A 26046-nucleotide genomic window follows, 5' to 3' on the forward strand; every position below is an offset into this window, starting at 1 on the left:
CTCTTAAATGCCTCCAAGCTCTCACTTCACCAACACCCACTGCCCATCAAGAAATATGGCCAAACAAGCCCCCATGACCGACATGGCTTGGAGAGGCCTTCATCCAGCATTGGATTTTCAAAAGACTGCCAATTATTGATAATGTAATTTACTCCGATCGACACCCTCGTCTTGTCTGTAACGAGGAAATGTGTGGTGACAGCCCCCACGCCACAGAGTAAAAAAATCCCAAACCTTTCATCAGGCTACAAGCCTCTGTGCTTCACTCAGCAATCCATTAACCCCAAATAATTTTCGTGACTGCAGGAATTCATATTCTTTGGGTTTTTCGGTAAAGTCACATGACTTTACCGAAAGACCCAAAGAATAATAATTAGCATCCAATTTGAGATGTGAGCATTGCATCACTTAATTAACATACTTCTTTACCCAACGGTTACAAATGCCTAACGGATTTCTTTTGCATGCAATCTCATAGATATGAGGGTAATTTCTGTTCTTTAAGTTTCCACTAACAGAGCAGGCCTCCCTCTCACTTTGCATGGCTCCAGGTCATAGAAGCACATTGGATAAAACCATTGGGGAGACCTGACACTCAATTAGATCCCAAACTTGTACCTATCCAGATCACAACCTTCACCCGACTTCGTCGCAGCCCACCAGGGAGCTCTGAGCCACAACCGTTAGAAGCGGCAAAGCCCAAAGGCAGCAGTGTACTTGTATGAGAGGGAGAGAGACTGGGAGAGTGAGAGAGCGGCGCGATAACGGATGTGAACAAAGGTGGGAAGGTGGAAAAAGGGGAATAGCAGTGAGAGATCTTGATCTAAGGCAAGTTGAGATGACACTAGACTTGTCATGATTAAATTTCACGCCAATGCACGAGGGCTTTGATGGCACGAGAGTTTTCAAGATAAAAGAACGCAGCCCAAGGGTTTTCGTTTACTAAGCTTGAGTGGCATTGTTCTATGGTGCTGGAGACAATGAAAAACACCCCAGTGAGAACACAGTTGGCTCAGCAGAGATGCAACATTTCAACGTGCTTATATTTCCCTTGTTAATTCCGACATCAACTTATGAAACTGAGCAAAGTGCTCTTCCCATTTTACCATTTGCTCTGTATAGACAATCGTAAATCTGTGCGCCAATGCCCAAATTTGTATGCATGTACGTGCTTGACTTTGCGCTACAAAATGCCTCATTATGCAACATGATGGTAGCTCACCGATGATTGCAAATCTGATTACGTGTAAGTTAACATTGGCAGTATTTTCATTTCTGCTTGTGCATGCAAATGCAAGGGTGCGTATGTGTGTGTGTATGTGCTTGTTTAGCATGCAACGCACACCGACTATGGCATTCTGTAACTCCCAGAAAATTAACTGTAAATGAGAACTTGTGTGTGGTGTAACATCAACACGAGGTAGACAAAAACTGTTTGGGTGTGGCCGTAAACCCCACCACCTTCTCTCATGCAATAGCATCCTTACGGTCCAAATACACTCTGAAATTTAAATGCAATCAATGGTGGTAGGACCAGATGCATTAGGATTGCAAGCAATCGGAGGCAAACACTACCACAAAAGATGGAAGTTTGGGGAAAACAAAGAATCATATACACTTACACACACCTACATAAGCAAACACAGTAACCCATGCATAACCGACACAGACTATCAGAGCAAGTGTTATAAGCGACCACCAGTTAAGGCCGCCACAGAACACGAGGAGGCCATGTGGCCAGCGACACGTAGGGCCACCTTGGTCTCACCAGTGCTAATGTTTACACACCATCAAGGTGCATTATTGGTGGAGTCGGCCTGTATAGGCCCAGCTATTAATTTGCTAAGATATTCATTTGCACCGATGGCAATCGTGGCTGGAAATCGAGCTCAGGTCATTGGGATTCATAGAGCAGTGCACTAACCACCATCACCGAGCCATTTGATATGTCTACATTCATATACACAAATAGCCAAACGCGCCATGTGCACGTACATATTACACTGGTCACACTTTTTCTGGCATAAGGTATTCCAACGGTTTCAAGGTAATTTTGGGGTGCTGATTCCAAATCTGGCATCAGTTTTGGGCTATCACATCAGGTTTTTGAGATATCAAATATTGCATTTTCAATAAAAACTGCAGAAGAAAAATATTAAATAAGTGTGGATATCTACATACAATTATATTATAAACACACTATCCTAAAAATACAGCACCATATTTTAACACTAAAGCAGTCACTGACTCGCAACAACTTGCAATCATAAGTGACAGAGTTAATTTCGGGTAAAATCAATGAAAATGGGGTATGCCGATAACATAAAAATGAGATGTGATAGAGCAAATCTGAGATCAGATTTGGAATCAGCACCCTGAAATTAGTCTAAAACAGCTGCAAAAGTCCAGGCCAGAATTTTTGTTTTTGTTGACCAGTGCTATCTGCATAGTCAGGTAACTCTCACTTACTCACTAAATAGGTGAATATTGGATTGCGATCGCGTCCAATCTAAAAAATTAACAACGCAGATCAATCAAGCGTGGCAGTGTGCGACTGCATCACAACCGATTGCATGGCGCAATAGTCACGCAATAGCGCGTTGAGTCGTGCAATCGGCCGCTCGTGATAGGATCGTACCCCCACCGATTGCACCAAAATTGCATTGTGCATCTAAACCCTTTATAGATTATTGCCAACACCATATGCATTTAGTCTGCCAGGGCTGAACAAGGGTTAATAGGGCACTCACTACCTGTGTGTTTACATTGCTGCAAATGCAGTTCTCTAAAATTGGAATTGGCAGTTAAAATGCAGCTAATTCTATGTACGTTTCGGTATGCTACAAAGTAGCTCCTGTCAAAGGCCCCCCATCTTCAGTGACTTCAGATATATTCATTGGGTAATTTTCTAAATCGCAAGTGTCACGTAGCCAATTCAGTCAAATGTAAAATGACACGCTAAAACTTCGTCACCAGTTCAAAGATGCACTCAGTAAGGAAGCTACCAGCGGTCATATGTGATCTTGAAACGCAGTGTCACTAGTTCACTATCGAGGGAGAAACACTCTCAATGAGGCCGAGTTCCCATACACACACACACATTTACATTGCCTCCATTGCAGCTAATGTGAAGAAGGCTTAGTATACAAGTCTAATTCATCTTATTAAAGTACTCCACTTCAAACAAAGATAACTGCATGAACCAGATTAGTTTCACAGTGCATATATCAAATTCACGGGGGCGACGTCGCAATTAAAGAACACTTGTTGTAGCCCGATTTTAAATTAATGGGGGCAGGACATTTAGCCATTTTTGTTGGTGTCGTTTGGGGAAAATACTAAATAGCTATTGTTTGAACGCGCAGCTCTTTGAAATGCAAATATTCGATTGGAATACAGTCGGCTGCAGCTCGGCTTCTGTGCCAAATACAGTAAGTGCACCTCTTAACAGGCGCTATTCCCCGCGCGCCCGCAAGCGCACCAAAGCTGCTAATTAGATCTGAACAAGTGAGCAGCATGCGGCCGAAAGCGGAGTGCTATATCGCAGGAGTGTGCCGTGCCAGGGGAGATGGGGGTCGGGGGTGCGCGGGGTGGCGAAGGATGGGAGGGATGGTGCCAAGGATGAGGTGGGGGGAGAAGGAGAGAGGTGGGGAGGAGAGAGGTGGGGAGGAGGCAGGGGGATGCGAGCAAGGGAGGCGTGGGGCCACGACAAGAAGAACTGCAGCCGACTAAATCAACATCCCAGTTGCTTGATTAAGTGCGCATGACGGTGTGAAATCCCGAGAGCATGCTTTTCCAAGAGACGCCTTATTACACAAGCCCTAGCGAGGATAACGGCAGTGTAAACCCTTCCTTTAACTCCCTGCAACCCCACCTCATCGCCCTTTCGCTAATAAATGCGCCCCCGACGGAATCCCCGTGGAAATAACTTACGTTATTGTAAAATTGTTTAACATCTCAAATCCTGGCTCCCTCTCCCCCATCTATTGCCACTAATGGCCGTAATGTGAGCCTAATTACGATGAGGGATTTGTCGCGCGGTGTGCAGAGCACTTGTTTGTCAGCAGCCCGTCACGTTGGTTGAGCGACGGGTTGTTTTAGCGCAACTCTGACGTGACTGAACCTGGCAGCGGGAAGCGCTGCTCGGAGCAAAGGTTGTCGACAATTTGCTTGTGCAAAATATTACCATGCAGTAAAACCTTGGATTGCGAGCATAATTCGTTCCGGAAACGTGTTTGTAATCCAAAGCACTCGTATATCAAGGCACTGGTATATCAGTTGTGATCACGTGATGCTCGGCAGACAGAGCGTATACATACTACTCGTATTGCAAGACCTCACTCGTTTATCAAATTTATATTTATTTAAAAAATTTGCTCGTCACGCAAAACACTCGCAAGACCAAGTTACTCGCAATCCAAGGTTTTACTGTATATATAAAAAAAATATCTGGCTTCGATTGATTAAGGAAGTGTACATACGACGGGGAAAGGCTTGTAGAAAAATAATTTACAATGTAATGATCCAAGCTGGCAAGATAAGCTGGAATCGTGGGACTCTGCTTTCAGTCTCGTTGAGTGGAAGAGTAATGAGTTTGAATGCAGTTCAATTTGGCCTAACTGTCTTGAGAAAAGCCAAAAACAATACACATTATGAGTGTACAAATACACCCCTTTGTCAATCCAATAGGGCCACCCCATGTCATGTGGGTGGTGTGATTGTACTTCACGAAGCAGGCTGGTGAATGTGGGGAGCATATATGGAAGAGCATAGAAGTATAGTACAATGGATTATTCTGCACTGCCCTCTCCTGCCCACAATGTATCCCCACCGCAGCCTATAACCTGTTATATGCAGTGGTCACCCATTGAAGCATTATCCAGGCTCAAATCCCACTTAGCTTCTGAGATCACACAAGTCTGGGTGCACTTCAGGTGATATGATTATAATGATGGGTCTAATTTATGTTAATCATTGACGGTAGAGCATTTTTTGCCAAGCCAGCTATTGCTGGAGGTCTCAATTAATGCCATGTGGCTTGTTTGAGGATGGGAGCACATCCCACCACTTACAAGTACGTAGATATAAAAATGAGTGTGCAGAGGAAAACGTTTGGTCCAAGGATAATTCGCGAATAACTAATTTAATGAAAATATACCTTCAAACATTTCATGTCGGTATCACAGTCATTACGCTGCTTGCGGCAACAGCTGCGAATGCGGAATTCATTACGGTCTCTAGAAAATGTGACAGGTAAGATTTCCTGTGGATTGGGTGCACGGAATTCCCTTTCCATACGCCGCGTGTGGGGAGACGACGGAGTCGGCACAACGTCGTTACGCGAGCAGGTGGTGCCCGTCTGTGGGTGGTCGATCGTGGGCGTGTGCTCGCTTGCATGGTGTACAACGAACGGTGGAACAGCGGTAAGCGCACTGCGTTAACAAACCCAGCGACCCGATGTTAATTTCCGGGCAAAGTCTAACATCAGTGGCGAGTGACATCTGAACCGGTCCTGGGTATCTACGTTCACCAACCTGCACTGGTCAACATGATCAAGTGTGGTCGAACAAACCCCCGTCGTCACTCTCGTGATGTGGGGATACCTTCTTACACCTCGGTCTTAGGCCTCCCCTAGGTTGACTCAGCCTTACACGAGTGAGTACAAGATTGCAGCGTGTATCCTGGAGCACTGGGGGGAGGGCAAAAATGGCAATGCTGGTGACCCACCCCCTCGTGTGACGTGCCAGACTTAATAGGTGCTCGCTAATAGCACTTGCCCTGACAGTCTGTTAAAGACTATATAGGGGATCTTTGCCTTTGTGTGTAGGTATGCTGCAAAGAGCACTTGCCTCAACAGTCTAAGAGCTATAGGTGGAGGGCGGTCTTTATATCTGCGTACCATGAACATGCATTGCACACGTGTACTCATGTACATGTATGTGCAAAGAGCACATCGTGTGTACTCGGTGTTGTGTATTGCGTGTTTCGTGTGTGCCGTGAGTGGTGCAAGACATACAGGACATTCCGTGTGCATCGTACCCCAGGTACGGTGACGCGTGCAAATACAGCGTTCTGGAGGCAAGAGTTTGTGGATCGTGCAGATCCTTGAGATTCCCAAACCCTCTGGGGGTGCTCGACGCCAAGGAGTTGGACGTAGGGCAAATGGCGTTTGTGAAACCGTCTACGTTCTGGTCATTCTCCAGGCACTCAAGTTTCCTCCCACAGCCAAAACGCTCCTTAAAATAAAACTGGCTAAACGTCCGTATCGCCCAGACTGCAGCTGATCTCGTCAGATCTCAGAGGCTAGGCTGAGCCTGGATAGTGCTCCAAATGGTGAGCCCCAAGCGCAAACAAGTTGCCATAGGTGGCTGCGAGGTTACACTGCGAGCGGCAGAGGGCAGCGTCGCAAACGCCGTCGTTAAATAAAATTATACTCGCACGTCGATGCTTGCTGCCTTCACCAACACGCATTGACCAGCATGCTGAAGTACGGTCGTTATACTTCCATGACACGAATGGCATCGTGAAAAACCTCATGCAGCGGTGGAATGAGTAAAACACATGTACATCTCAAAGTACGACCGTGGAAAAAAAAAACTCTTGAGTGTCTGAGAATGTGTGTGAGCATCAGCATACGCACGGGCATGCGCACGGGCATGCGCACGGGCATGCGCACGCACGCAAGCACTCGACGCCATCCTCACCCATTGCCTTGGTCTCCTCTCCCTTCGCGTTGAGAATGGAGAACTTGAACTTAGCCCGGACCTCCGACTTGGGGCAGCTGACGAGCAGCAGGTAAAGCGAGAGGTAGTCTTTGCTCTCCTCATCCAGGCCTTTGGGGTTGACGCGCAGGCACCTGTGCGGAGATGACAGCATCGATCGTCACGCGAGCCCTGCAATCCGTCCCTGCCCCCTTGCCCCGACCAAGCTCCCCTGAACGCCCGTGACGTCGACGAGGATTCAAGAGAACAGAAAGCTTTTTATTGACGGATGGATTGATTGATTGGCCGGACATGGGGAATTCCATTAACCTTGGCAGCAAAGCTCACCGTGGGCGCTCGGCGAACAGAACTGCCGGAGTTTGTTAGCCGAGCAAACGCAGCTTTCCACACACCCAATCAATTTTCAATGAAACCGCGCAGGTTCATCACATCAGCGGCAACGTATTAGGAAGGATGCTTGCTTTTTTTTACGCTCTTAGGCTGTCGGCTACATCAATGCATAGTCTCTTAATCTGAATGGCTTCACCAGCCAGCTGTTTAAAAAGCAACAGAAAAAAACATATGGCACCTAATATACCTCCAACGAAGTACACAGTTCATAAATTCAGTGGAAAGATGGTTTAGTGCCTGAAATTAAGTGTCAACCTAATTAAACAAATGTAAACATAAAGAAGGATTTTTTCTTTCTCATTTTTTTATATAAATATTGTCAATTGGGACATTCCTGGCTCACTGGTTGGGGAAAAAAAAAGCTATGGGCAAGAGATGAAATCCTATAACAACATACAACCTACACAGTGATATTTACACAGTGAAACCCACACGTGCCAATTCAAGCTAAAGTTTAAACTCACAATACGCGGCAAGAAAGTATCATAGATGTAATCCGGAAAAGGAGGTTGTGATGGGTGGGGCATGTGTGCATGAATGGAGGAGGGCCGGGTTACCACTGGAGGTTGGGAACAAAGGGCAAGTCCAACAGCCAGATAGGGACATACTGTAAGAGCAGGTCTGGGAAGTCGGGTTTCGATTTTACAACGACGACATCTGCAGACAAAGTGCTTGCCACAAATGAACCGCAATACCTTGCTCATCTCGTCAAGAGGTATAAACCACCATGTGAACTCCGTGCTTCCTCGCAGTGGCTTTTGGATAGCCATCGAACAAAAACGATCACTGCATCGCGCACTTTCAGATGTTCTTCTGCGACCGTCTGGAACGCTCTTACTTCCAAGATTAGGAAGCCACTGGCGCTATGTGCTCTTAAATCTTGATTGAAAAGTAATTTCTTTACAGCTGATTTTTGTGTTTAGTTTGTTGTCATTCCCCCCCGTACCTCTGATGAGCACAGTTGGCTATGTATGGTGCAAAAGAAGATCGACATACATAAATACATTGCGATGTGTGGCCGATGACCTCTTGATCGAGACCATGACTACGAACATATGAAGGAATTCCAAAGTGTCACTGTGGACGCTCGGCACTTTATCTCCATGAGATTTTAATCACAAAATATTGCAATGAGCGATTTGCTGCCCCGCGTACGTCGACCTACCATTTCAGCTTGTCGTTGGCTCCCGACGAGAAGGTCGAGCTTTTAAGCACTTCACCCATCTCCTCCCGCGAGAAGCTGAAGTTGTTGATGGTCCACATGTAGGAGAACTTGACCACTTTCACCTGCGGCCACGCGCAGCGACGCACAAGGTCACTCCGACTCCGTCACCCCCCCCCCTCACGCATTTGATGACACAGCCGCGCTTTGCATCACTCCCCGCAGACCAACGCGGCCCAAAGAACGCTACTATCTCCGAATGGAATTCGAGATTATTTTTAAACCGTTTTTCGAGAAGGCTACTAATGGAAGACATTCTACAGCACATGGAGTTTGCTGTGGATATTTTGAGTCGGTATGCATGTTCTTCATTGTTCAGCTTGTGTAAGAAAGTTATGAGAACAACAGATTAATGTGCTGCCATTGTGTGAAATTGTATTTAATTACTTTACAAAGATAAAGATGAGTCCTTAATTTATGCAATAATTCCCGAGGGGCCCTGCTGCGAATGTTTGACCAATTCCTTAAGGCAACATTCATTTAAAATAACATGATAATATAGTAATGAGAACAACTCTAGGCAGTGGATTGTAGTTAGGCAGTAGATTGTGATGAAATGTAGTCTTCCGAACGAACAGAAATGAACCTCTAAACGAAAGACATGTCATTTGTTGACATACAAAAGTACATATCACACGGTCAAGTGTTTGTAACCAAAAGACTTGTTGTGTAAATGTGCTGACCACACTGCACACACACATATGCTTACACACACGAGTTGGCTCAGCTCTGCCATACACATGACCTTTTGCATTGAGCCCTGCGCTGAAATTCATGAAACGCTGGGTCAACGAAGACCAAAATGCATCGACTGTACAACAACCCAATTCGCAAAACGACACCGTGAAGAACCAATAATGAAAAGGCAACAAACGAGTGAAAAGAGGGTTTATGTTATACACAAGAGGTGGGGGCAATAAGAATGCGGTTCACGGTGTACAGGGCTCATGCTAGGGGGCTGCTTGGTTAGTTTGTTGGGAGTGAAAGGTAGGGTTAGTGTAAGGTTCACTAGAGTCTTTCTGCCCCTCAACAGTTTGCCCTTCACACCCTGCCCCCTCACCCACGCCCAAGTTTGGCCTTTTCACGTTTGTTTGATATTCACTAGCCGATGTTCACAGCGGCACAAACTATAATTTTTTTTTATTTTACCAGGTAAGGCCCACTGAGCTATATAGCTCTTTTTCAGAAGTGACCCGCCCACAAACGATAGCTCAACGAAGCGGCTCATCGAAACGCATGTTTCTAAATTTGGAGAGAAAACTGGAGGACCCGGACAAACATCCACGCGGACACAAAGACAACATGCAAACACCAAATACACAGTCGCCGGGGTCGAGATCGAAACCACAACCTCCTGTATACCAGGCAAGGGAGTCAACATCTCGCCACAGTGGCACCCTCAAGAGTTGCAAATGCGGCCGCTGCTCGCGCACTGACTGCATTTGGAAACTGGAGCATGGCAGTGCGAACTACCAAGCACCCGATTGCAGCACCGCTTCCAACATCTAGTGCATGTTCACTCACCACTGTTGGAAAAGCTGCCATTAAAAAAATGCATGTTTGGGCGTAATAAGCTCTTAACATTACACACTTCCAATTAACACCACGGTACAACAGCAAAGGAAAACAAATAACACTGATGGGGGTGAACCTGCACAAAATGCATTATTATTGCCGATAACATAGCTGCTGCATCGTGTTTAGGCATGCTGTTAGCAAGTGTTAATGCTGATGTTAATAAGTAACAGGATAAAAAACACATCAGATGGCATAAATTGAATGTTCTGTTGGAAATGAGCACACCATTCAGTGCTGTTGTAGGAATGCGTGAGGAACAAGGGCTCTGGCCAATTTCCCTGAACTCAATGCAATGTCATCTTGACACTATAAAACAGATGGGGAATTTGTATCTTTGCAATAGGAATAAAAGTTTGTGCAAAATTTTAGTCTGGAAATGTTTTAAATCGGGCAAGTTTAGAAAGTCATCTCAGGATTAATATAGGCATCTTAGCAAAAAGCACACGTGTTATTATTCTTACTACCTTTTTTTTGCAAACAAAAAAATAGACTTGCTGCAATGAATTCATGATGTCACCTCTGCCGGCCACCGTTTGGCATTATATATTTTAATCACGGTAGGGCTCTCTGTATATTCGTGCTTGTATGAACTTTCAAAAGAAATCGTTCAAAATCCTTGTCAAAACATATTGGAGTGTACAACTGAAAGATTACAATGTAAGTAAATGCCATAATGCCATGTAAATAAAGAAATGCTGAACATTTTCTTTTGGGGGGGGGGGGGCTATTGAGTTTCGTACATTGTTAAGAGGTTGTTTCCCCAATGGTGGAGAGGTTTTAAGATTCCATAACTATATGAAAGGTTAAATCATATATTGTTGAACAAATGACATTTCTAAACTCATTTTCACTTCCTAAAATTAACTGAATAAAGAGATCAATGGAGCAGGGATTTTGTTTTTACATTTGCAAAGAACAATGAATACTGTTTGGATTTATGGCACTTCTTCATTCAACCGCATCTCAAGAACACGTGAAATAATCGACTACAGGTTTCCCTCGCTCTACGCAGGTTCGGTTTGTGCAATTTCACGTAAATGCAGCGAACCTATTCTTACCAAAAATTTGCTATCGGCAATTTGAACTCGCTCATATGCGGTTGGACGTGGGACAACGCTGTGTGTACTGTGTCTACTGTGCGTGTACTGTGTGTGCTACTCGGCAAGCAGCTGTCTCGTGCGGTTACGCTTTTGTTGGAACGCATCTACCGCGTAAAATGAAGAAACCTGTATCTCCATTACGAGGAAAAGGTAGGCATTCCATTAGATAGAAATACAAAATGTGTGCATGCATCATAGATGTGCTCACAAATTTCGGGATTAAAACCAAAATCGGACATACACATGAAATGTTGCATCCGAAACTGGAATTGGTGTTACGAACACGACCTCACTTCCACTACTTTCCCACAAAAAGTGGTGTCACAATTGTTAGCAAAAATACATTTTAAATTAGCACGAAATGTAATTACATGAACATCTGAAATATTCAAAAGTCTGTTTTCATGGGTAACTAATCCCCTAGATACATATACATCCAACGAAAAGAAACAGTCGTAGGCAGTAGAGCAAGTGATTCATCTTGAGGCAGCTTGGGGCAGGGAGTCAAAAGCATGAATGGCTGGGGGAGTGGCTCAGTGATTTTGAGCCAGGATTAATCTCCCTGGATCATCAAACAGGCTTTGCAGACTGCCTACATCAGGTGTCACTGATTAATGCACAACGTAGGCAGATAGTTCTCACCACGTTCCATTCCTGGAGTTGCACAGGAATGGAGTATTCTGTGAACCTGGCAGCTACTGATAATGAACTTTCAACAGAGCTCAACCTTCGATCGAGAGGTGCACAATGGAGAATAAGAGAGGCTTGGCTCCACAAATAAAGTCTTACTGAACTGCTACGCAGCAAACATTCATATGCTTATGAATAAGACTAAAAATACGAACAGCCCTTTGTTTATCCAGGGAAGCGTCATTCAATCAAGGATTTTGAAATCAAGATATTACTTGGGATATTCAGGCAAAATACTTTATTTTCTTTCTGTGTGTATAGCGTGCAGCGAAAACCCATGCATAGCAGGGCTCATATAAACATACCAGGTCTGTATGAATAGGTCAACAACCTATTCTCTATCACCTGCAGACCAATGTCTCGCAAACATGACATCGAAAAAAATCGACCAACCCCTCCTGCAAAGCACCCAGTTAAACACCCGCATCACCAAGATGTCCTCTTTTGCCTCGTCACATAAACGACAACAACAAAAACTCACATTCAAAACAACACTGCCCCCAAAATCAAAAGGATACAACAGGCGACGTCTCAGGACAATGGCCACTCATGTTGTGCTTTATATGGAATGTATGGTGGTTGACTTCAAAGACTTGAGGAAAATATACAGTGTACTTTCGTTGTACGTTCACATGCACGATATGGCATTAACTCGTGGGCACTGGGGGACGTTATCATGTTCCATTTCTCTTCGGGGCATCAGTAATAGGGGACAATCAGTCGGCAGATGCTGGTAATGTTATCGAAAACAACGGTCGTGCTGTTTGCAGCGTACATCTTTCTGGATTTCTTTTGTTGAGTTTAATATTTATTTATATGCAGTAAATGGAAATGCAATATCAATTTTACCCGCAGGGTCAGAAAATGAAATAAAAGACAAATCAGGCAATAAAAGCTATTATGGGCAGGATAAAAAAGGACCATGGTTTGTTTTTTTTAATAGAGCGCATTTATGATGACATTTGATTAGGCCAAAATGCTGTGTTTTTAGCAAAAATACAAAAAGCAAGCAACGTTTTGTATATTTTGTTTGATCTTTTTGTTCCCCAAGGCTATATTTTCATCTATCAAAAAAAAGCATTCTGGAAGGTAACCATTCCCACCGTATTATTGCCAGCAATGCCTGAGCTCAGCACGCATTTACTGCAAATTACAACGTGCGTACTTAACACATTATGCTAAGCGCAACCCTGTGTGCCCTCTGGTTGTCAAATGCTGAAAAATCCAATAGCAGATTTGCTTCGCAAACATTACAAGTTGAATTTTAAACGACTTCAATAGCTGCCGAAATACAAGCTCTAAGGAAAAGGAATAATAACGTCAGACATCAAGCACCAACATTACCAAAGCCCGACCGACACTTAGCAGACAAACACTGCCGTTTTCGCTAGCGGGTCTTAATGAGAAATATAAAGTGCCATTGGCCACAAAGTCAATTTCCTACCAAGGAATGTTTTTTTTTTAAACTATAATTCTACACTATCACTGTAGTGGTTTTGTAAGGGTTAGCCATTCACAATGTCTGACACTGCAAGCTTTATTCATATTGCTTTCAAATGCCTCATTTCCGAACGAGCGGTATGCATTGCACACTGGGAGACATTTAGTAACGGGGGTGCGATTTTGCAGACATTGGCGACGGCACAAGCACAAGATGCCATCGTATTGCAAATAACATCATGGAATATTTTGCCAGTCACAGGACATCCTCTGCAGGGAATGGTATGCGTAATGGATCGTTTGCGCACAACTGTTAAAAACAGTGGCTCGAACCAGGTGAAAGTGCATGCGAGGCTTGAAGCTGAGCGAGCAGAGCACAATATAACTGACACCACATTAATCGTCTGAATATCAGAAGTTTACATGTGCACCACACACCACCCGCCACATCCAACATTACTGGAATCCACCAACGATCCTCATTGCGCATCTGTTTCTCCTTTGACCGCATAACCACTTGGATAGAGAACCACAATCACCTTCAGCTGGCATATCATGCATGCCAGGGCACCCCACTCATTCCGGCAAAGCGAGGCAGGACTGTTAGTACGGGATCTCTCAATGGTTAGAGCGCTAGAGAAAACAAAACTGCATAATTACAATGCATTAGTTGCTGGGAGGGCATATCCTCTTGCTGTTTGTTTGCAGTGAGTGCGCATTAAGAATGAATGGCGAAACAAACCCTGGTTCTAGACTTTACATTGGGTCATTGAGATCGTGTTCAAATGCCCAGTGTTGTAATCAGCTGTTGGCGGGCGTGCTGGATAGGGCGAGAGGAAACAATAAATGTGCCTCACTCCATTGGAGCACCCTGAATTGTCATTTTTTTTCGTTATTGTAACGGCATTGTAAGGTCTGACATTTGACGCCATTATTTTAGCACTTGAGTGCAGCTGAGCTGTAAATTAAAACCAGCATGCAGAGGGTGGAGTCGGGGAGGGGGGGGGTAGCTTTCCTACTTAAGTGTAACCGATGCTTGGTGCCAGTGCCAATCACAAACGTGGACACGCAATTAAATGGGGCTGCGGCACGGTGTAATCAGCTTAGTTTGCCATGCGGCAGCTCGCAAAGGCCTCATTCTCATGGTGTCCCTAAGCTGATATAGGCCCGTGATTGTCTTTACGCAGGTGGATTTGCTACCGAGGCAAAGTTGTGTTTGCTTGCCACAGTAAGTACGTGTGCTGAACCAGGATTAAAGGGAGGCCCAAGTGGTGTTAAAGGCCATTACGAGCAATGATATGTGCAAAGCGTAGACCTTAATAATGTCCTCTTTTCAAAGCTATGTCGTGATGGCATAACTATCAAAATATTTGGCTCTTCATGCAGGTTGTCTCAGGGCACAATACACAGTACAGGCAGCTTTTGCTGCAGGTAGCATAAACACATTCTAGATAACCAATGTTTGAATAAGATGAGACATGGCTTGTGAAAGTAATTTATCTAAACGAATTATTTCACTGTCAGGCAGGTATATACAACCTCATGACATGTTGCAGGCCACCACCAACCCAGCCAACACAAATGACGTCTGTCTTATAACCAACTTGCCCCGACAGATTTCTGGTTTGTTAGTAGATGAAGTCATATTTCAGCAGTTAGTTTTTCTAACTACATTTTCCACCTCCTGGTATATTCCAGTGTATTTTAAATGGTGTCCTCAATTTTTAGGCTTACGCATTCATGTAAAAAAATATTTAAATGTAAGCTCAGAATATTGGTACATCTCTGATGCAATGTAAGATACGCTTTACTCTGGTTACATTGCCGTTTAATATGAAATATTTCTCTCATGATCATATCCAGAGAATAATTTAAAAAAGGCATTTGACAAATGCTTTATATGTAAAAGAGGTACTTGGAGGGCATGGGTCAGATATTTAGGATAGATTTAGGTACACTTTCATCCATATGAAATCCAAAAGGGGATATTGGATTCATAAAGTGATAAAAAACAAGGGGCTTAATAACGTTTTCTCTCTCCCCAACAACTGCACTCAGCTCTTATCCTGCAAATTATTTTCTTACACTCGAATATTCTACACCAGCTGCAGATTTTAAAATAAGGAGCAATCTTCTCACGTGTTCTACATATAAATAGCATTTACTGCACACCAATTCTCAAGAATTCCGCTCACCCTATCCGACATTAATCTCAAAAAGGTGACCACCAACTCAAAGATGGACAGGCACCCATGCAGCTTGTATCTTGGGATCAGTGCTAACAGTGTCACGATAGTATTGAGGCTTGAGCCAATAGCAATAGTAAGTCAATTATTTATCCAGGAAAGCCACAATGGGTATTAAGACTCTTTCAGGAGCATACTGCATGGTACATCTGGTCAAATCCACATTGAGCATTTACATGTGTGAAAGGAAATCAGAGGGCTCTGTTTCACAAATAACATAACAAACAGACAAAGATTCATTTTTACCAGTGAAACAAAGTGCCAGACAATAATATAGTCTCTCAGCCAATGGGTCAGGCAATACAATTTTTATATCAGGGTTCGATTAAGCATGGAAACTCTGGACCAGTCCCCCACTTGCAGTACTGCTAACTCCTGGCCACCTTGTAGCCCCGCAGCTTTGAGTTCTACACACATGAGAAGGCCTGCATGATTTACCCATCCCGCCTACACACAAGCGTGGGATTACAGGCGTGTGCCACCACGCCCGGCGCGTCGGTGGTAAATAATCGCGCAGGGGCTGCCTGCCTGCCCCCCCTCCCGTGTGTGTTGTGCGTGTGCTGGTGGTGCCCCGGGGGGTGTGGTGCCGCACCTGCGTGTAGCACCAGCTCTCGGCAACGGGGCCACTCGACATGTCCGCCGGCGGGGAGGGGCTCGAAGCTCGAGACATCACGGTCGTCGGGGTGTGGGTGCCGATTCACACCGTCTGGAAACGTCAGCGCATGAGAGACACACAAACAGATAAAAAAAAACGTATGTAAAAAGTGGTAAAGATCCGGCTCTGCAATGGTTTGCTCATGCCACTGCTGCTGGAAGGGCCTACACTAGAGGTAGCTCTAGGGAACACCTCTGGTGGGTCTTTGGTTTATTCTTCCATGCTGGCCACAGGTCTCGGAAGAGGTGGGAGTACGCACACTCTACCAGACCACACGAGACCTGCCAATTGGCTAAATATACACAGATAACAGCAAGTAAGAATTAAATGGAACATCGTTGTGTTTTACATAAAAAATGATGTCCTTTGTACAGCCTCTTGTCTGTCAATGCACTGTGGTATGGGGGGACTACCCAGCCTGTGCGGGTCATGGGCATACTTCACCACACTGGTCAGTGCACGGTTGGCTACGTACGATGCGTAAGAAGTGCAACATACATACATGTCGAGTACAGTACAAAAAAATAATGTGCTGCAACTGTCCCCTGCTGACAATGTAGCCCTGTAAAAGCCTGCAACACCTGTTTCTGTGCATGGTGATCACCCGTACAAGCACTATCCAGGCTCAACCCTGCTCGGCGTATAAGACCAGGTGCATGTCATGTGATTTTGTCACAGGCAAATCCTCATTATTTATCATTTTAAAAAAAACTCAACAATTTTTTAAGGGTTCTGCTATGGATACTTGGCAAATTCATGATTGAATATTTAAATACACTATACCAAAAAGATTTCTGCATGGCAATTCATTAATTTGGCTTATTCTTTAACAGTAGCATACAAATAATGTATTATTTATAGCAGTTTGTTTCAAAAAATCCCAAATGTCTGAAATGTATGGATACATTGTATTTAGTGTTCGTTTACATTAATAAAAAAAAAAGCAATTTTACAAATTGGGATTTTAAATTAACACTGGCTGGTATGCAAAGCGAAGATATTATTTCTGTTTACTGTACCAGTGATCATGTTTCCAGATGGCAACATGCCTTCAAAATCAAGCTGAGAACACACCCGTCAACGTCATCTGGGCCAGAAAAACATCCCCGGTTCAGTCTTTTTTGCTTTCAAGTCATTGGCAGATCAGACGGTTTGCTGTGCCTCATATTTCAAACACAATAAACATGATGAGGATAGGCTGTTTTTAAAAGTATTGCATATTAAAGGCTTTCAAACAGATTTGGAGATTGGTTTGCAGTGATATATTAATCTGAGTCTGCATCTGTCCATCAAGAAACGCAAATCCGGCTGCAGGGCAACTTTAACACAAGGATAAACATGATTAACAAACCACAGGAATAAATTATGGTTCGGGTTCATGCAAGCCGCCAGCCGCATGCAAATTCACCTACCGACCCGAGGCTGTAGCAATAATTTAAAATTTCCTAAATGTAGATCTATAAATTAATCTGAATGATCCCTCATCAGTTATCAAATAAAACACTATCTAACCACCATGTCTGAAATATCCCTCACCAAGAGAAAAAGCCCCTCTGGCTGCAATCATAAACTTGACATTTTTTTCCACCACATCTGAAAGGAGAAAAACATTTCTGGTGTGCCTTTATTTGCCCTATATCTGAAAGGCCTTGAAAAAGTACACTTTCAGCTTCACCAGCATAGCAACAGAATGGCAATCGTGCACAACGTGATACAATGGGCTGTTTCCCGGACAAGTGACCACAGCTGCTCTGTTTAGGCACGCTGACAATTTTACTGACGTCACATAAATGCTGTTTTATTTAGCAGTTTGAGTATAGTGCAATTATACTGCAAAGACATGTGGCCACTTGTCCACTTACGTGGCTATATTAAACCTAACAGCTAACAACTGCACTGGTTGTTAAAAGTCGCTCTCGACTGCGGTGTCATATTCCGGGTGAAAAGTCACACACGTTCAACATTTCACTTTTATTTCACATTCCAGCTGGAGTTCCAAATCATTAACAAGTCTGTGTTAATTTCCGATCAAATGTAGACAAACATAGTTAATGTGTTCCATGCATGTAATGTTATTTAAACACGCAACCAGCCTTTACGTATCAATCGAGTATTAAAAAAAAGAATTCCGTGCAAATTTTCAGCAGATAATAACTAGTGTACCATAAATTATATACACGCTGTGTATCAAAACTTTAAAATCCAAGTTTTGCTTGTCGACAAATATAGCTCAAGCATTTGGCAGAGATACCTTTTCAGAAAGACATCAGCAGTGTCTGCAGCAGCATGGCAGAACAGCGTAGTCACTACAGTTAATCATCGCACAAAAGGGAGTCTCTACCACCGGATTAGTCTCTCAACTGTTCTTTTTACGCTATTTGCATCGCGTTCTGCTGTCGAAGCATTATGGAGCTATATGCCAAGCATCGTGTGCCTCTCACATCCAGCTTAAAAGTAGCATTATAAAACTATACTCTTCTTCATCTTATCAATACTAGAAGCCCGTATCGTGAATCTACGTACTCTCTTTGTATACGTGGCACGTATTTTCCCATAAAACGTGTTGCGTCTCGGTTCTGTCCTGTTACAAGACCCTTAAGTGGCGCGTATTGAACCTTCATAATCTCAGCTAAAAAGGACATTTACAGCCATTTGTCAATTCACTTATGGATGAATGCCTCCCCACAGTGTGTCGGACGTGGCAGCCGATTGACCAGACGAGCAGAGTACTTCACTACGCGCTGGTCAGTGACCCTTGCTGGCTGCGGGGTGGGGAAATCATCAGAATCCGTTCAAATGTCAGTCGCCACTCACGTTAACCGTGGCCGTGAATCGAACGATCTCCGGTCACCAAGTTCACAGTCACCGCTCCTCCCCCAAAGGATATTACAGATTAATAATATGATTCAGTAAATATCTCACCAATTACATTCCTCCACTACGTTCCGAGTGAATGCGTTGAACAAAAACCACAACAGCACAAAGCCCTTTTTGGCGTATTCATAAACTGCTGTAGTGCAATCGATTGAACTAATTTAAACCAGGTCAAACATGACTTACTGCTGAAAACGTAAAAAATGTATAACCCATCCGAAGCAAGGAGCTTAATCTCATGAAACAGTTTAGTTTAAATTAAACAAAATACATTTCGTTATACCACACTGCGTTGGCTGTAGTGGACAAACGATAATTACAAAGGCCATTCATCTCCCTTAAAGGGCCATTGCCCGAAACGTCGCCTCTTGTGTATTCCCCCTCACCTCAGCCACCACCTTTAAGCGGTGTTATTGATGAATGTGTTGAGCTTATGTGAAATGAGCTGCATTAGAGGCACCACTTAACATTAAACCTGACGGACGAAGCGCTACACTCGTGGTTTACTCGGCACAATAGTCAATTCCGACTCCCCCCTCCACTCACACTACCCGACCAGGGCCTCAGCAAACTTTACCAGACGCGACCAACGACGTCGGCACGATATTTTCACTCGCTCGGCCTCTTCCAAAAGCCTCCAAACATTTCTTACTTTGTGTTTCTACGTTAACGGCGGCGCTTGTCCAGAAAAGCGAAAAGACCGAGTAGGCCGCCGCGCCTACGGCCTTGCCTGCGTCGTTCTGCCGGCCTCGCTGCGCCGGGGTCCCGCGGGAAGCCGCCGCCGCGGCCGGCGTTGTGGGGGGAGGGGGGGGGGTTAGGGATGGGAGTCAAGACGCGATCACCTCACCGCCACAAAGCTCTTTAAAGCGCCGGCTGACTGCTGCGATTGTGTCGCGGACGGCTGTTTGCGCGTGGTTTGGGTACAGCCGTAGTAATTGTAGCCGCTGCGATATGAAGCTTATTGAACACTTATTTTCTATTCCACAGATCCGGGCACTTTGAGCCGCCGAGCGAGCTCGATTCCGGTACGTACGTCACGCGAGGCGGTGACGTCACGTCGCATGAGCTTTGAAAATGACGTCACGCGCGTAAATTGGGAGGGGACGTCAGCGCGCGTTGTTTGTGTCTGGGTTTTTGGCTTGGAGCTGTATTCCTGGGTGTTTTCAATTTTCAGTTTCATTTATTAGTTCAAGTTAATTTATTAGGTATAACCCTGTGAGCCATTCGGCTCTTGAATCGGGTGCAACCGCAACAAACAAAAAACAAAAACATGAACAAGAAAACATCTTAAAGTGACTATGTGACTATGTGCAAACAGAAAATCCAAGAAAAGACAGCAAAATATTGCAGAAAAAGCACCGTACACCAACGCTGTGTGCAAAAATCCCAGTGGGATGCAAGTCAAACAACAACAACCACAAGACAACTTAGATTAAGGCCATCAGTCTAACTCCGTACTACAACAAACAAACATGGCCAAACCAAAAAACTTTTTCGAAATCACCAAAATAAAGCCATAAAAGCAATGAAACAGGTATATATCCCTGTGAACCATGCGGCTCTTGACTCGGGTGCAACCGCAACAAACAAAAACATGAACAAGAAACATGTTAAAGTGACTACACGCAACAGAAAAATCCAGGAAAAAGCAGCAAAGTCTTCCAGAAAAGCACCGTACTTCAACACCGTGTACAAAAATCACAGTGGGATGCAAGTCAAACAATAACAACCGTAAGACAATTTAGATTAAAGTTAGCAAGCTAACTCTGTACTACAACAAACAAACATGGCTAAACCAAAAGTTTTCAAAATCACCAAAATAAAGCTATAAAAACAATGTAACAGTGATCATAGGAACTGCGATTCAAATGTAACAATAAACGATATACATAACATGTACGACCTAAACTTTGCAACCATATCTCGAGTCCCATTGCCCTCCAAGCTTCCGTTGTGCACGAGAGTGCTGCACAGCACGTAATTTTGCGTTCAGCTAAGACCCATATAAGACGCACAGCACAGAATGACCAGTAAGCTTCCTTGCCGAGAATGTAACAAAATAAGCAGACAATATAGCAAAGAGGCTCCTGGAATATCTGGCGGAACACCATCAGGATCGAGCAAGTCTGCCTGCTTGATGACACGCTGAATGGGGGGTACGTTTAAAACATGATTATCACCGCGTGGCCGTCATCAACCGGTCCACGCGTGTTCAGCCCCCATGCATTTTCGTCATAATCTGAACGCTGAAACCGACATCAATTCCCCTGCCCCCTATGTGCCGACGGATATTTCGCGGATGTCCAAGTTTGACTGCGGTTCACCGATTTATAAGAATGCACGCAAAAGCGACAGGCGTGCAAAGTAGGGAAAAGGTAAGCAAGTCATGAAAAATAAATATGATAAAATGAATAGAAGTACACATTGCATAATCAGCATCGGAAATATAATACTTGTTTATACTGGAGGAATCCGATGAACTATAAAGATCTATTTTTCGCAGATGTCCAGTATAGCTACGGTTCACCGATTTAAAACAATTCACGCAAAAACGACAGGAGTGAAAAGTAGAGCAAAGGTAAGCAAATCGAGAAAAATATGTTTAAAAAGAATAGAAGTACACATTGCATAATTAATCGGCCTCAGAAATATAGTATTCATTTATACTGGAAGATTCCGATGAGCTATACAGCTCGATTTAAAGCTTTCGTGACTGCAGGGATTCATATTCTTGGTTCTTTCGGTAAAGTCACGTAGAAGGAAAATAATAAAACAATACAAATAAAACATAATACTGGTAGGAACCTCCTGGTTACACCAGCCCACAGGGGATTATTGTGTCTGTCCGTCGTGCAGGGAGGGGCTGGGTGGGGATGGAGGGGCTGGGTGGGGAGGAGAGGGTGGGGAGGGTTGGGCTGGGTGGAGAGGGGAGGGTGGGGAGGATGGGGAGGGGCTGGGTGGGGAGGGGCTGGTCACCCCATGGTGCCCTTATAAAACTCAACGTTTAATCTACTCACGCCGGCTTGTGCCCGCCCTCACAGTCGGCATATTTGCAGAATACACCATGCCGCCGTTGACCCTGGCCATTGACCGAGCAACCCAACGTTCCTACCATCTCCCTCCGCAGGAATGTGTTAAAAGAAAATTCTCACGACGCCGAAACGCCGTGATAATATTATTTTATTATGTTTTATTTTTATTATTTTATTATTTCCCTTCTACGTGACTTTACCGAAAGAACCAAGAATATAGCTATAAAGCTCTTTTCACAGATATCCAGACTCACCCCTCCCTGCGTGACAGTTTATATGCCTTAATTTCTTGGGTTTCGCTACCGGTTTCTTCCTGTCTCAGTTCCGTTGGTGGTGTCCCCCAATGTTAGTCAGTCGGAGTCTCACTGATTTGAACCCCCTGGTCGAGGTTGACACGGTTATGCTACCCAATCACGCTCTTTTCTCCCCCAAACCAACTTGGGGGGGGGGGGGTTGGACAAACAAACCTCAACAAACAAACAACAAACCCGCAGCACTGCCTTTTAAAACAAGCCCAAGTGTCCGGAGGAAGGGATTCGGAGCGTGAAGGGAAAAATAGAAATAAGAGACTTCCAATTAAAACAGGAACCAAATGCCACGCAAACCATCTTCTTCGTCAGTGTCCATTCTGATCCACGTGCCAGATCGATATGCCATAGCAGGTAATACGCATTGATTAAAATCCAGCACTCATTTGAACAAAAAAATTAGGACCCCAGCATTTGTACTGTCATGCCTTTTCAAAGTTTCTTTCAATTATGAATTAAACCCCAATAGACAGGGTCTGCGTAATGCATAAAGTCGATTGCGTGGTTAAAGTGATGCAATCAATAACGTTGCTCGGTTAGAGCGCAAGAAATGGAAACCTCATTACCGAGTAGAATGTCAAACAATACTTCGTTATCCCCACCCCCCTCCCCCATTTGCTGCATGCATTCTGTCGAATGCCTTTCGGTGTTACGGCATTAATGTGAAACGGAAAATACAGTGCAAATATAAACACACACCGCCAGTTAAGGTAGCGAGGGCGCTTTACGTCCAGAACTGTCGCGGGGTTAAAATTGGTCAATGGCCAATTGTGGCAAAAATGAAACTGAGTTAAAAGCAAACAGAATACACAACTCAAGGCCAACGAGATAACATTGCGCGATGCAATTGTGCCCGATTTTTATGCCAAAATGTGGTTCTGAGCCCGCGGTCTGATCTGACCCAGGATTGACCCGGTACGCAGCACACTACCGCACAATCTACCTTTATTACTTAGTAATAAAGCGACGTGCTTTTTTAGCCACTTCCTGATGCAGAAAGATTAATTTTACCATTCGATGGCAATGGATGTCGCTCGCAGTTCACTGCCAGCACCTGTGGCGTTCTATGAAACATATTTTTGCTCAGATGTCATTTTAAAGCTCAGGAATCGATGCGCATATTCTTCACGCACTCGTGCTTGCTGTTGGCAAACGTCTGGAGGCGTTGCCAGCGCTTTGGAAACTGGTTTTGTTTTCAATATTTATTTACACCAATAAGTGATATATGACCGATTAATAGCCGGAAGGGTGGTGGGCAGAGTATGTGGTGAACTTGCTGACCTGATTTTAGATTCCAGACCACGGCTAAAATAAGTGCTGAGTGATATCTGAACTCCTACAAACCGACACGGCCAGGGGGAGGCCTTTACCCAGCTGTGGGATTGGCAAAGGGCTGCCAATTATTAATTGATAATCTTATTATTTGGTAAATGCTGCTGCGTTGGCAGTGGCACACAAGCACGAAGAATAAATATAACCTCAAGGCATTCGCCAATAGCACTGCCTTCAAGGGCAATGGCTCTTCTTCGTAGCACATAAAATCTAGATGATAGCCATGATACACAGAAATACATTTCTATGCGAGCTTTGACTAAAATTCACAAAACCCATTTATTTGTAATGAGAAATGGCTTCGTGTCTCTGCTCTGCCTTACAGGCCAATAGAGCTCTGTCTGGACTGGTTGTTTCTGGAAAACTGCCAATTTCCATTCCATCATTAAAAAAAATCACACAACTACAAGTAAAAATGAGTGTAGCACACAAGGAATGTATTGTGTCTTGCAAAAAAAAACACACAAATGTGTTCATTCATTTTGAGCAGCAGCTTTCAGCAAAGTAATTCAACAATCCGTCGTTTAATGTATCAGCAGGATAGAGAGAGAAAAACATAATTCGGTAGTAAAATTATATAGCATTTTAAAACGTTGTTTAACAAGCTTTGCAATCCATGCAGGGACGTGGACATGCAAAGCAGAATGTAGCATGGTGGTCTTTGTATACTACACTGCGAACCCAGTGGCCTAAGTTCGATTCTTGGCTATGGCTAAAATCAGTGGTGAGTTCTATTTGAACCAGTTCTGGATCTTCCCAAACCCCCCTTCACCAACCTGACCAGTGTGGTGAAGTATAGATAAAAATAATACCGTATAATCTGCATGGCTTAGGGAGCCCTTCATCCAGCAGTAGATTGACAAGTAAGTTGCTATTACATTGGTAGTGTATGATGATTATGAACGGGAAGAGTACCCGCACTTCACCGCACCGCACGTGACCTGCTAACGGACGAACTTTGGTGTACACAGTAAATGTATACTGCCGCAAGGAAGAGTACAACAAAATACCCTCTGAAGAGCCTCTCCAGAGGTCCCTCTACTGGAGGTCTTTCTGCCAGCAGTGGCGTAAGAAAGTAATTGCAGGGCGGCACCTTTACCGCGCGATATTAGAAAAAAAAGTTTTGCTGGCTGGTGCGCGGTCTGGCGGTTACGTCACCACGCACATCTGCGCGATGACGTCACCCACAGCGTCGGGGCCAGGTTCGTGCGTGCTGACGTCACGCCTCGCCCACACACACGGGATCGTGTGTCCCGCACAATTGCGTGGGCAGTGTTAGTTCTTACAAACGAATAACAGTACAATAGAGCTCAGCATAAACCCATATTCAGTACTGTGGTAATGCCAAGATATATCTTCTTATAATTAAACGTAAGTGGTTGGTTTATAGGGCAAAGTACTTGACTTATTGTTACGTATTGCTGCAGCCTATAATAAGGTCAAGCATCAAGGCCCCCATCGTCCAGAGGAATGTGTCGTCTGGCTTGAGGTCAAGGCAGTCCAGACTTTTTGGCAACATCGTTGTTTGCCCACTGGCAGCAGTGAGCCACTCAGCGGATCGCGTGCGGTGGTGAGGCAAAGTGTGGGTATCGATCGTGCAAGATAATCAGTGGAAAGATAAAACCGGCAGGTGCACAAACCGCTGCGTGCGGCATTGATAAAACCACAAGCGGGTGGATTGATCGACGGGGAAGGTGCCAAACGAAAATAATCACTTTACCGAACCTAAATGGAGTAAATATATTAGCAATATAGACAAACAGATAAACAAGCAAATGCGCAAACCAGAAGCGAAATTGATTTAGCAATCAACTGCAAAGAGCGTAATGGATTTGTGTTCAGGCAATTCCATGCCCTGCCAACATTTTACTGCCACAAAGTGCCAAAGACATTTTTACAAAGCGATTCCAGGGAACTTTTTGAAACATTTCAAAACAAGGGCAATTGGCTTGGAAAACTGCCGCTATTACCCGGTCCAAACATTCGCAAACGTTCATCTCTACGCGTTGCATTCATCATCAGTCGCAATTTATCCACTTCTGGATGAAGGTCTGTGCAGAGGATGAAGGCCATGACATCGGGTCCTCGTGTGCGGGTGGCTGGAGAGATGTACTGGACTGGGATTTCAATGCGACAATGTTGCCTAATGTGAGTGAGGTTCATCTTCTTGGTTCTTTCGGTAAAGTCACGTAGAAGGGAAATAATAAAATAATAAAAATAAAACATAATAAAATAATTCTCACGACGTTTCGGCCACAACGCAAGCAGCCGTCCTCAGGTGAAGTGAGTGAGGTTGCTTTGTTTTCGTGAAACAATAGACGTCTCCCCCACCCCCCACCTCGAATTCAATTCAATATATGCCACATCACCACCATTCGTGCCATGAGATGAAGAATCCATTTAATCCATTTGGAAATCTTGGAGGGCAGCGGGCCGCGGTGGTTCAGAGGACAACTG

The 26046-nt window shown here is 44.3% G+C and overlaps 1 protein-coding gene across 5 annotated transcripts in view; it reads right to left on the minus strand.

Annotated features, from left to right (window-relative positions):
- Nucleotides 1-26046, minus strand: part of LOC144943436 (speckle-type POZ protein-like) — a 54270-nt gene that overhangs the window by 21795 nt on the left and 6429 nt on the right. Inside the window, exons 2-5 of one of the 5 annotated variants that reach the window (XM_078870851.1) lie at nucleotides 19570-19669; nucleotides 15981-16094; nucleotides 8278-8399; nucleotides 6705-6856 (exon numbers count right to left, since the gene is read on the minus strand). In XM_078870851.1, coding sequence (XP_078726977.1) covers nucleotides 6705-6856; nucleotides 8278-8399; nucleotides 15981-16058 — 352 coding nt within the window. In that variant the 5' untranslated portion in view covers nucleotides 16059-16094; nucleotides 19570-19669. Of the gene's footprint in view, nucleotides 1-6704; nucleotides 6857-8277; nucleotides 8400-15980; nucleotides 16095-17062; nucleotides 17107-19569; nucleotides 19946-26046 lie in introns of those variants that run through there. The other 4 variants (XM_078870853.1, XM_078870852.1, XM_078870850.1 and 1 more) reach the window with 4 other exon arrangements.

Source organism: Lampetra fluviatilis, chromosome 31 (assembly GCF_964198595.1).
Source record: "Lampetra fluviatilis chromosome 31, kcLamFluv1.1, whole genome shotgun sequence".
NCBI classification, from domain to species: domain Eukaryota; kingdom Metazoa; phylum Chordata; class Hyperoartia; order Petromyzontiformes; family Petromyzontidae; genus Lampetra; species Lampetra fluviatilis.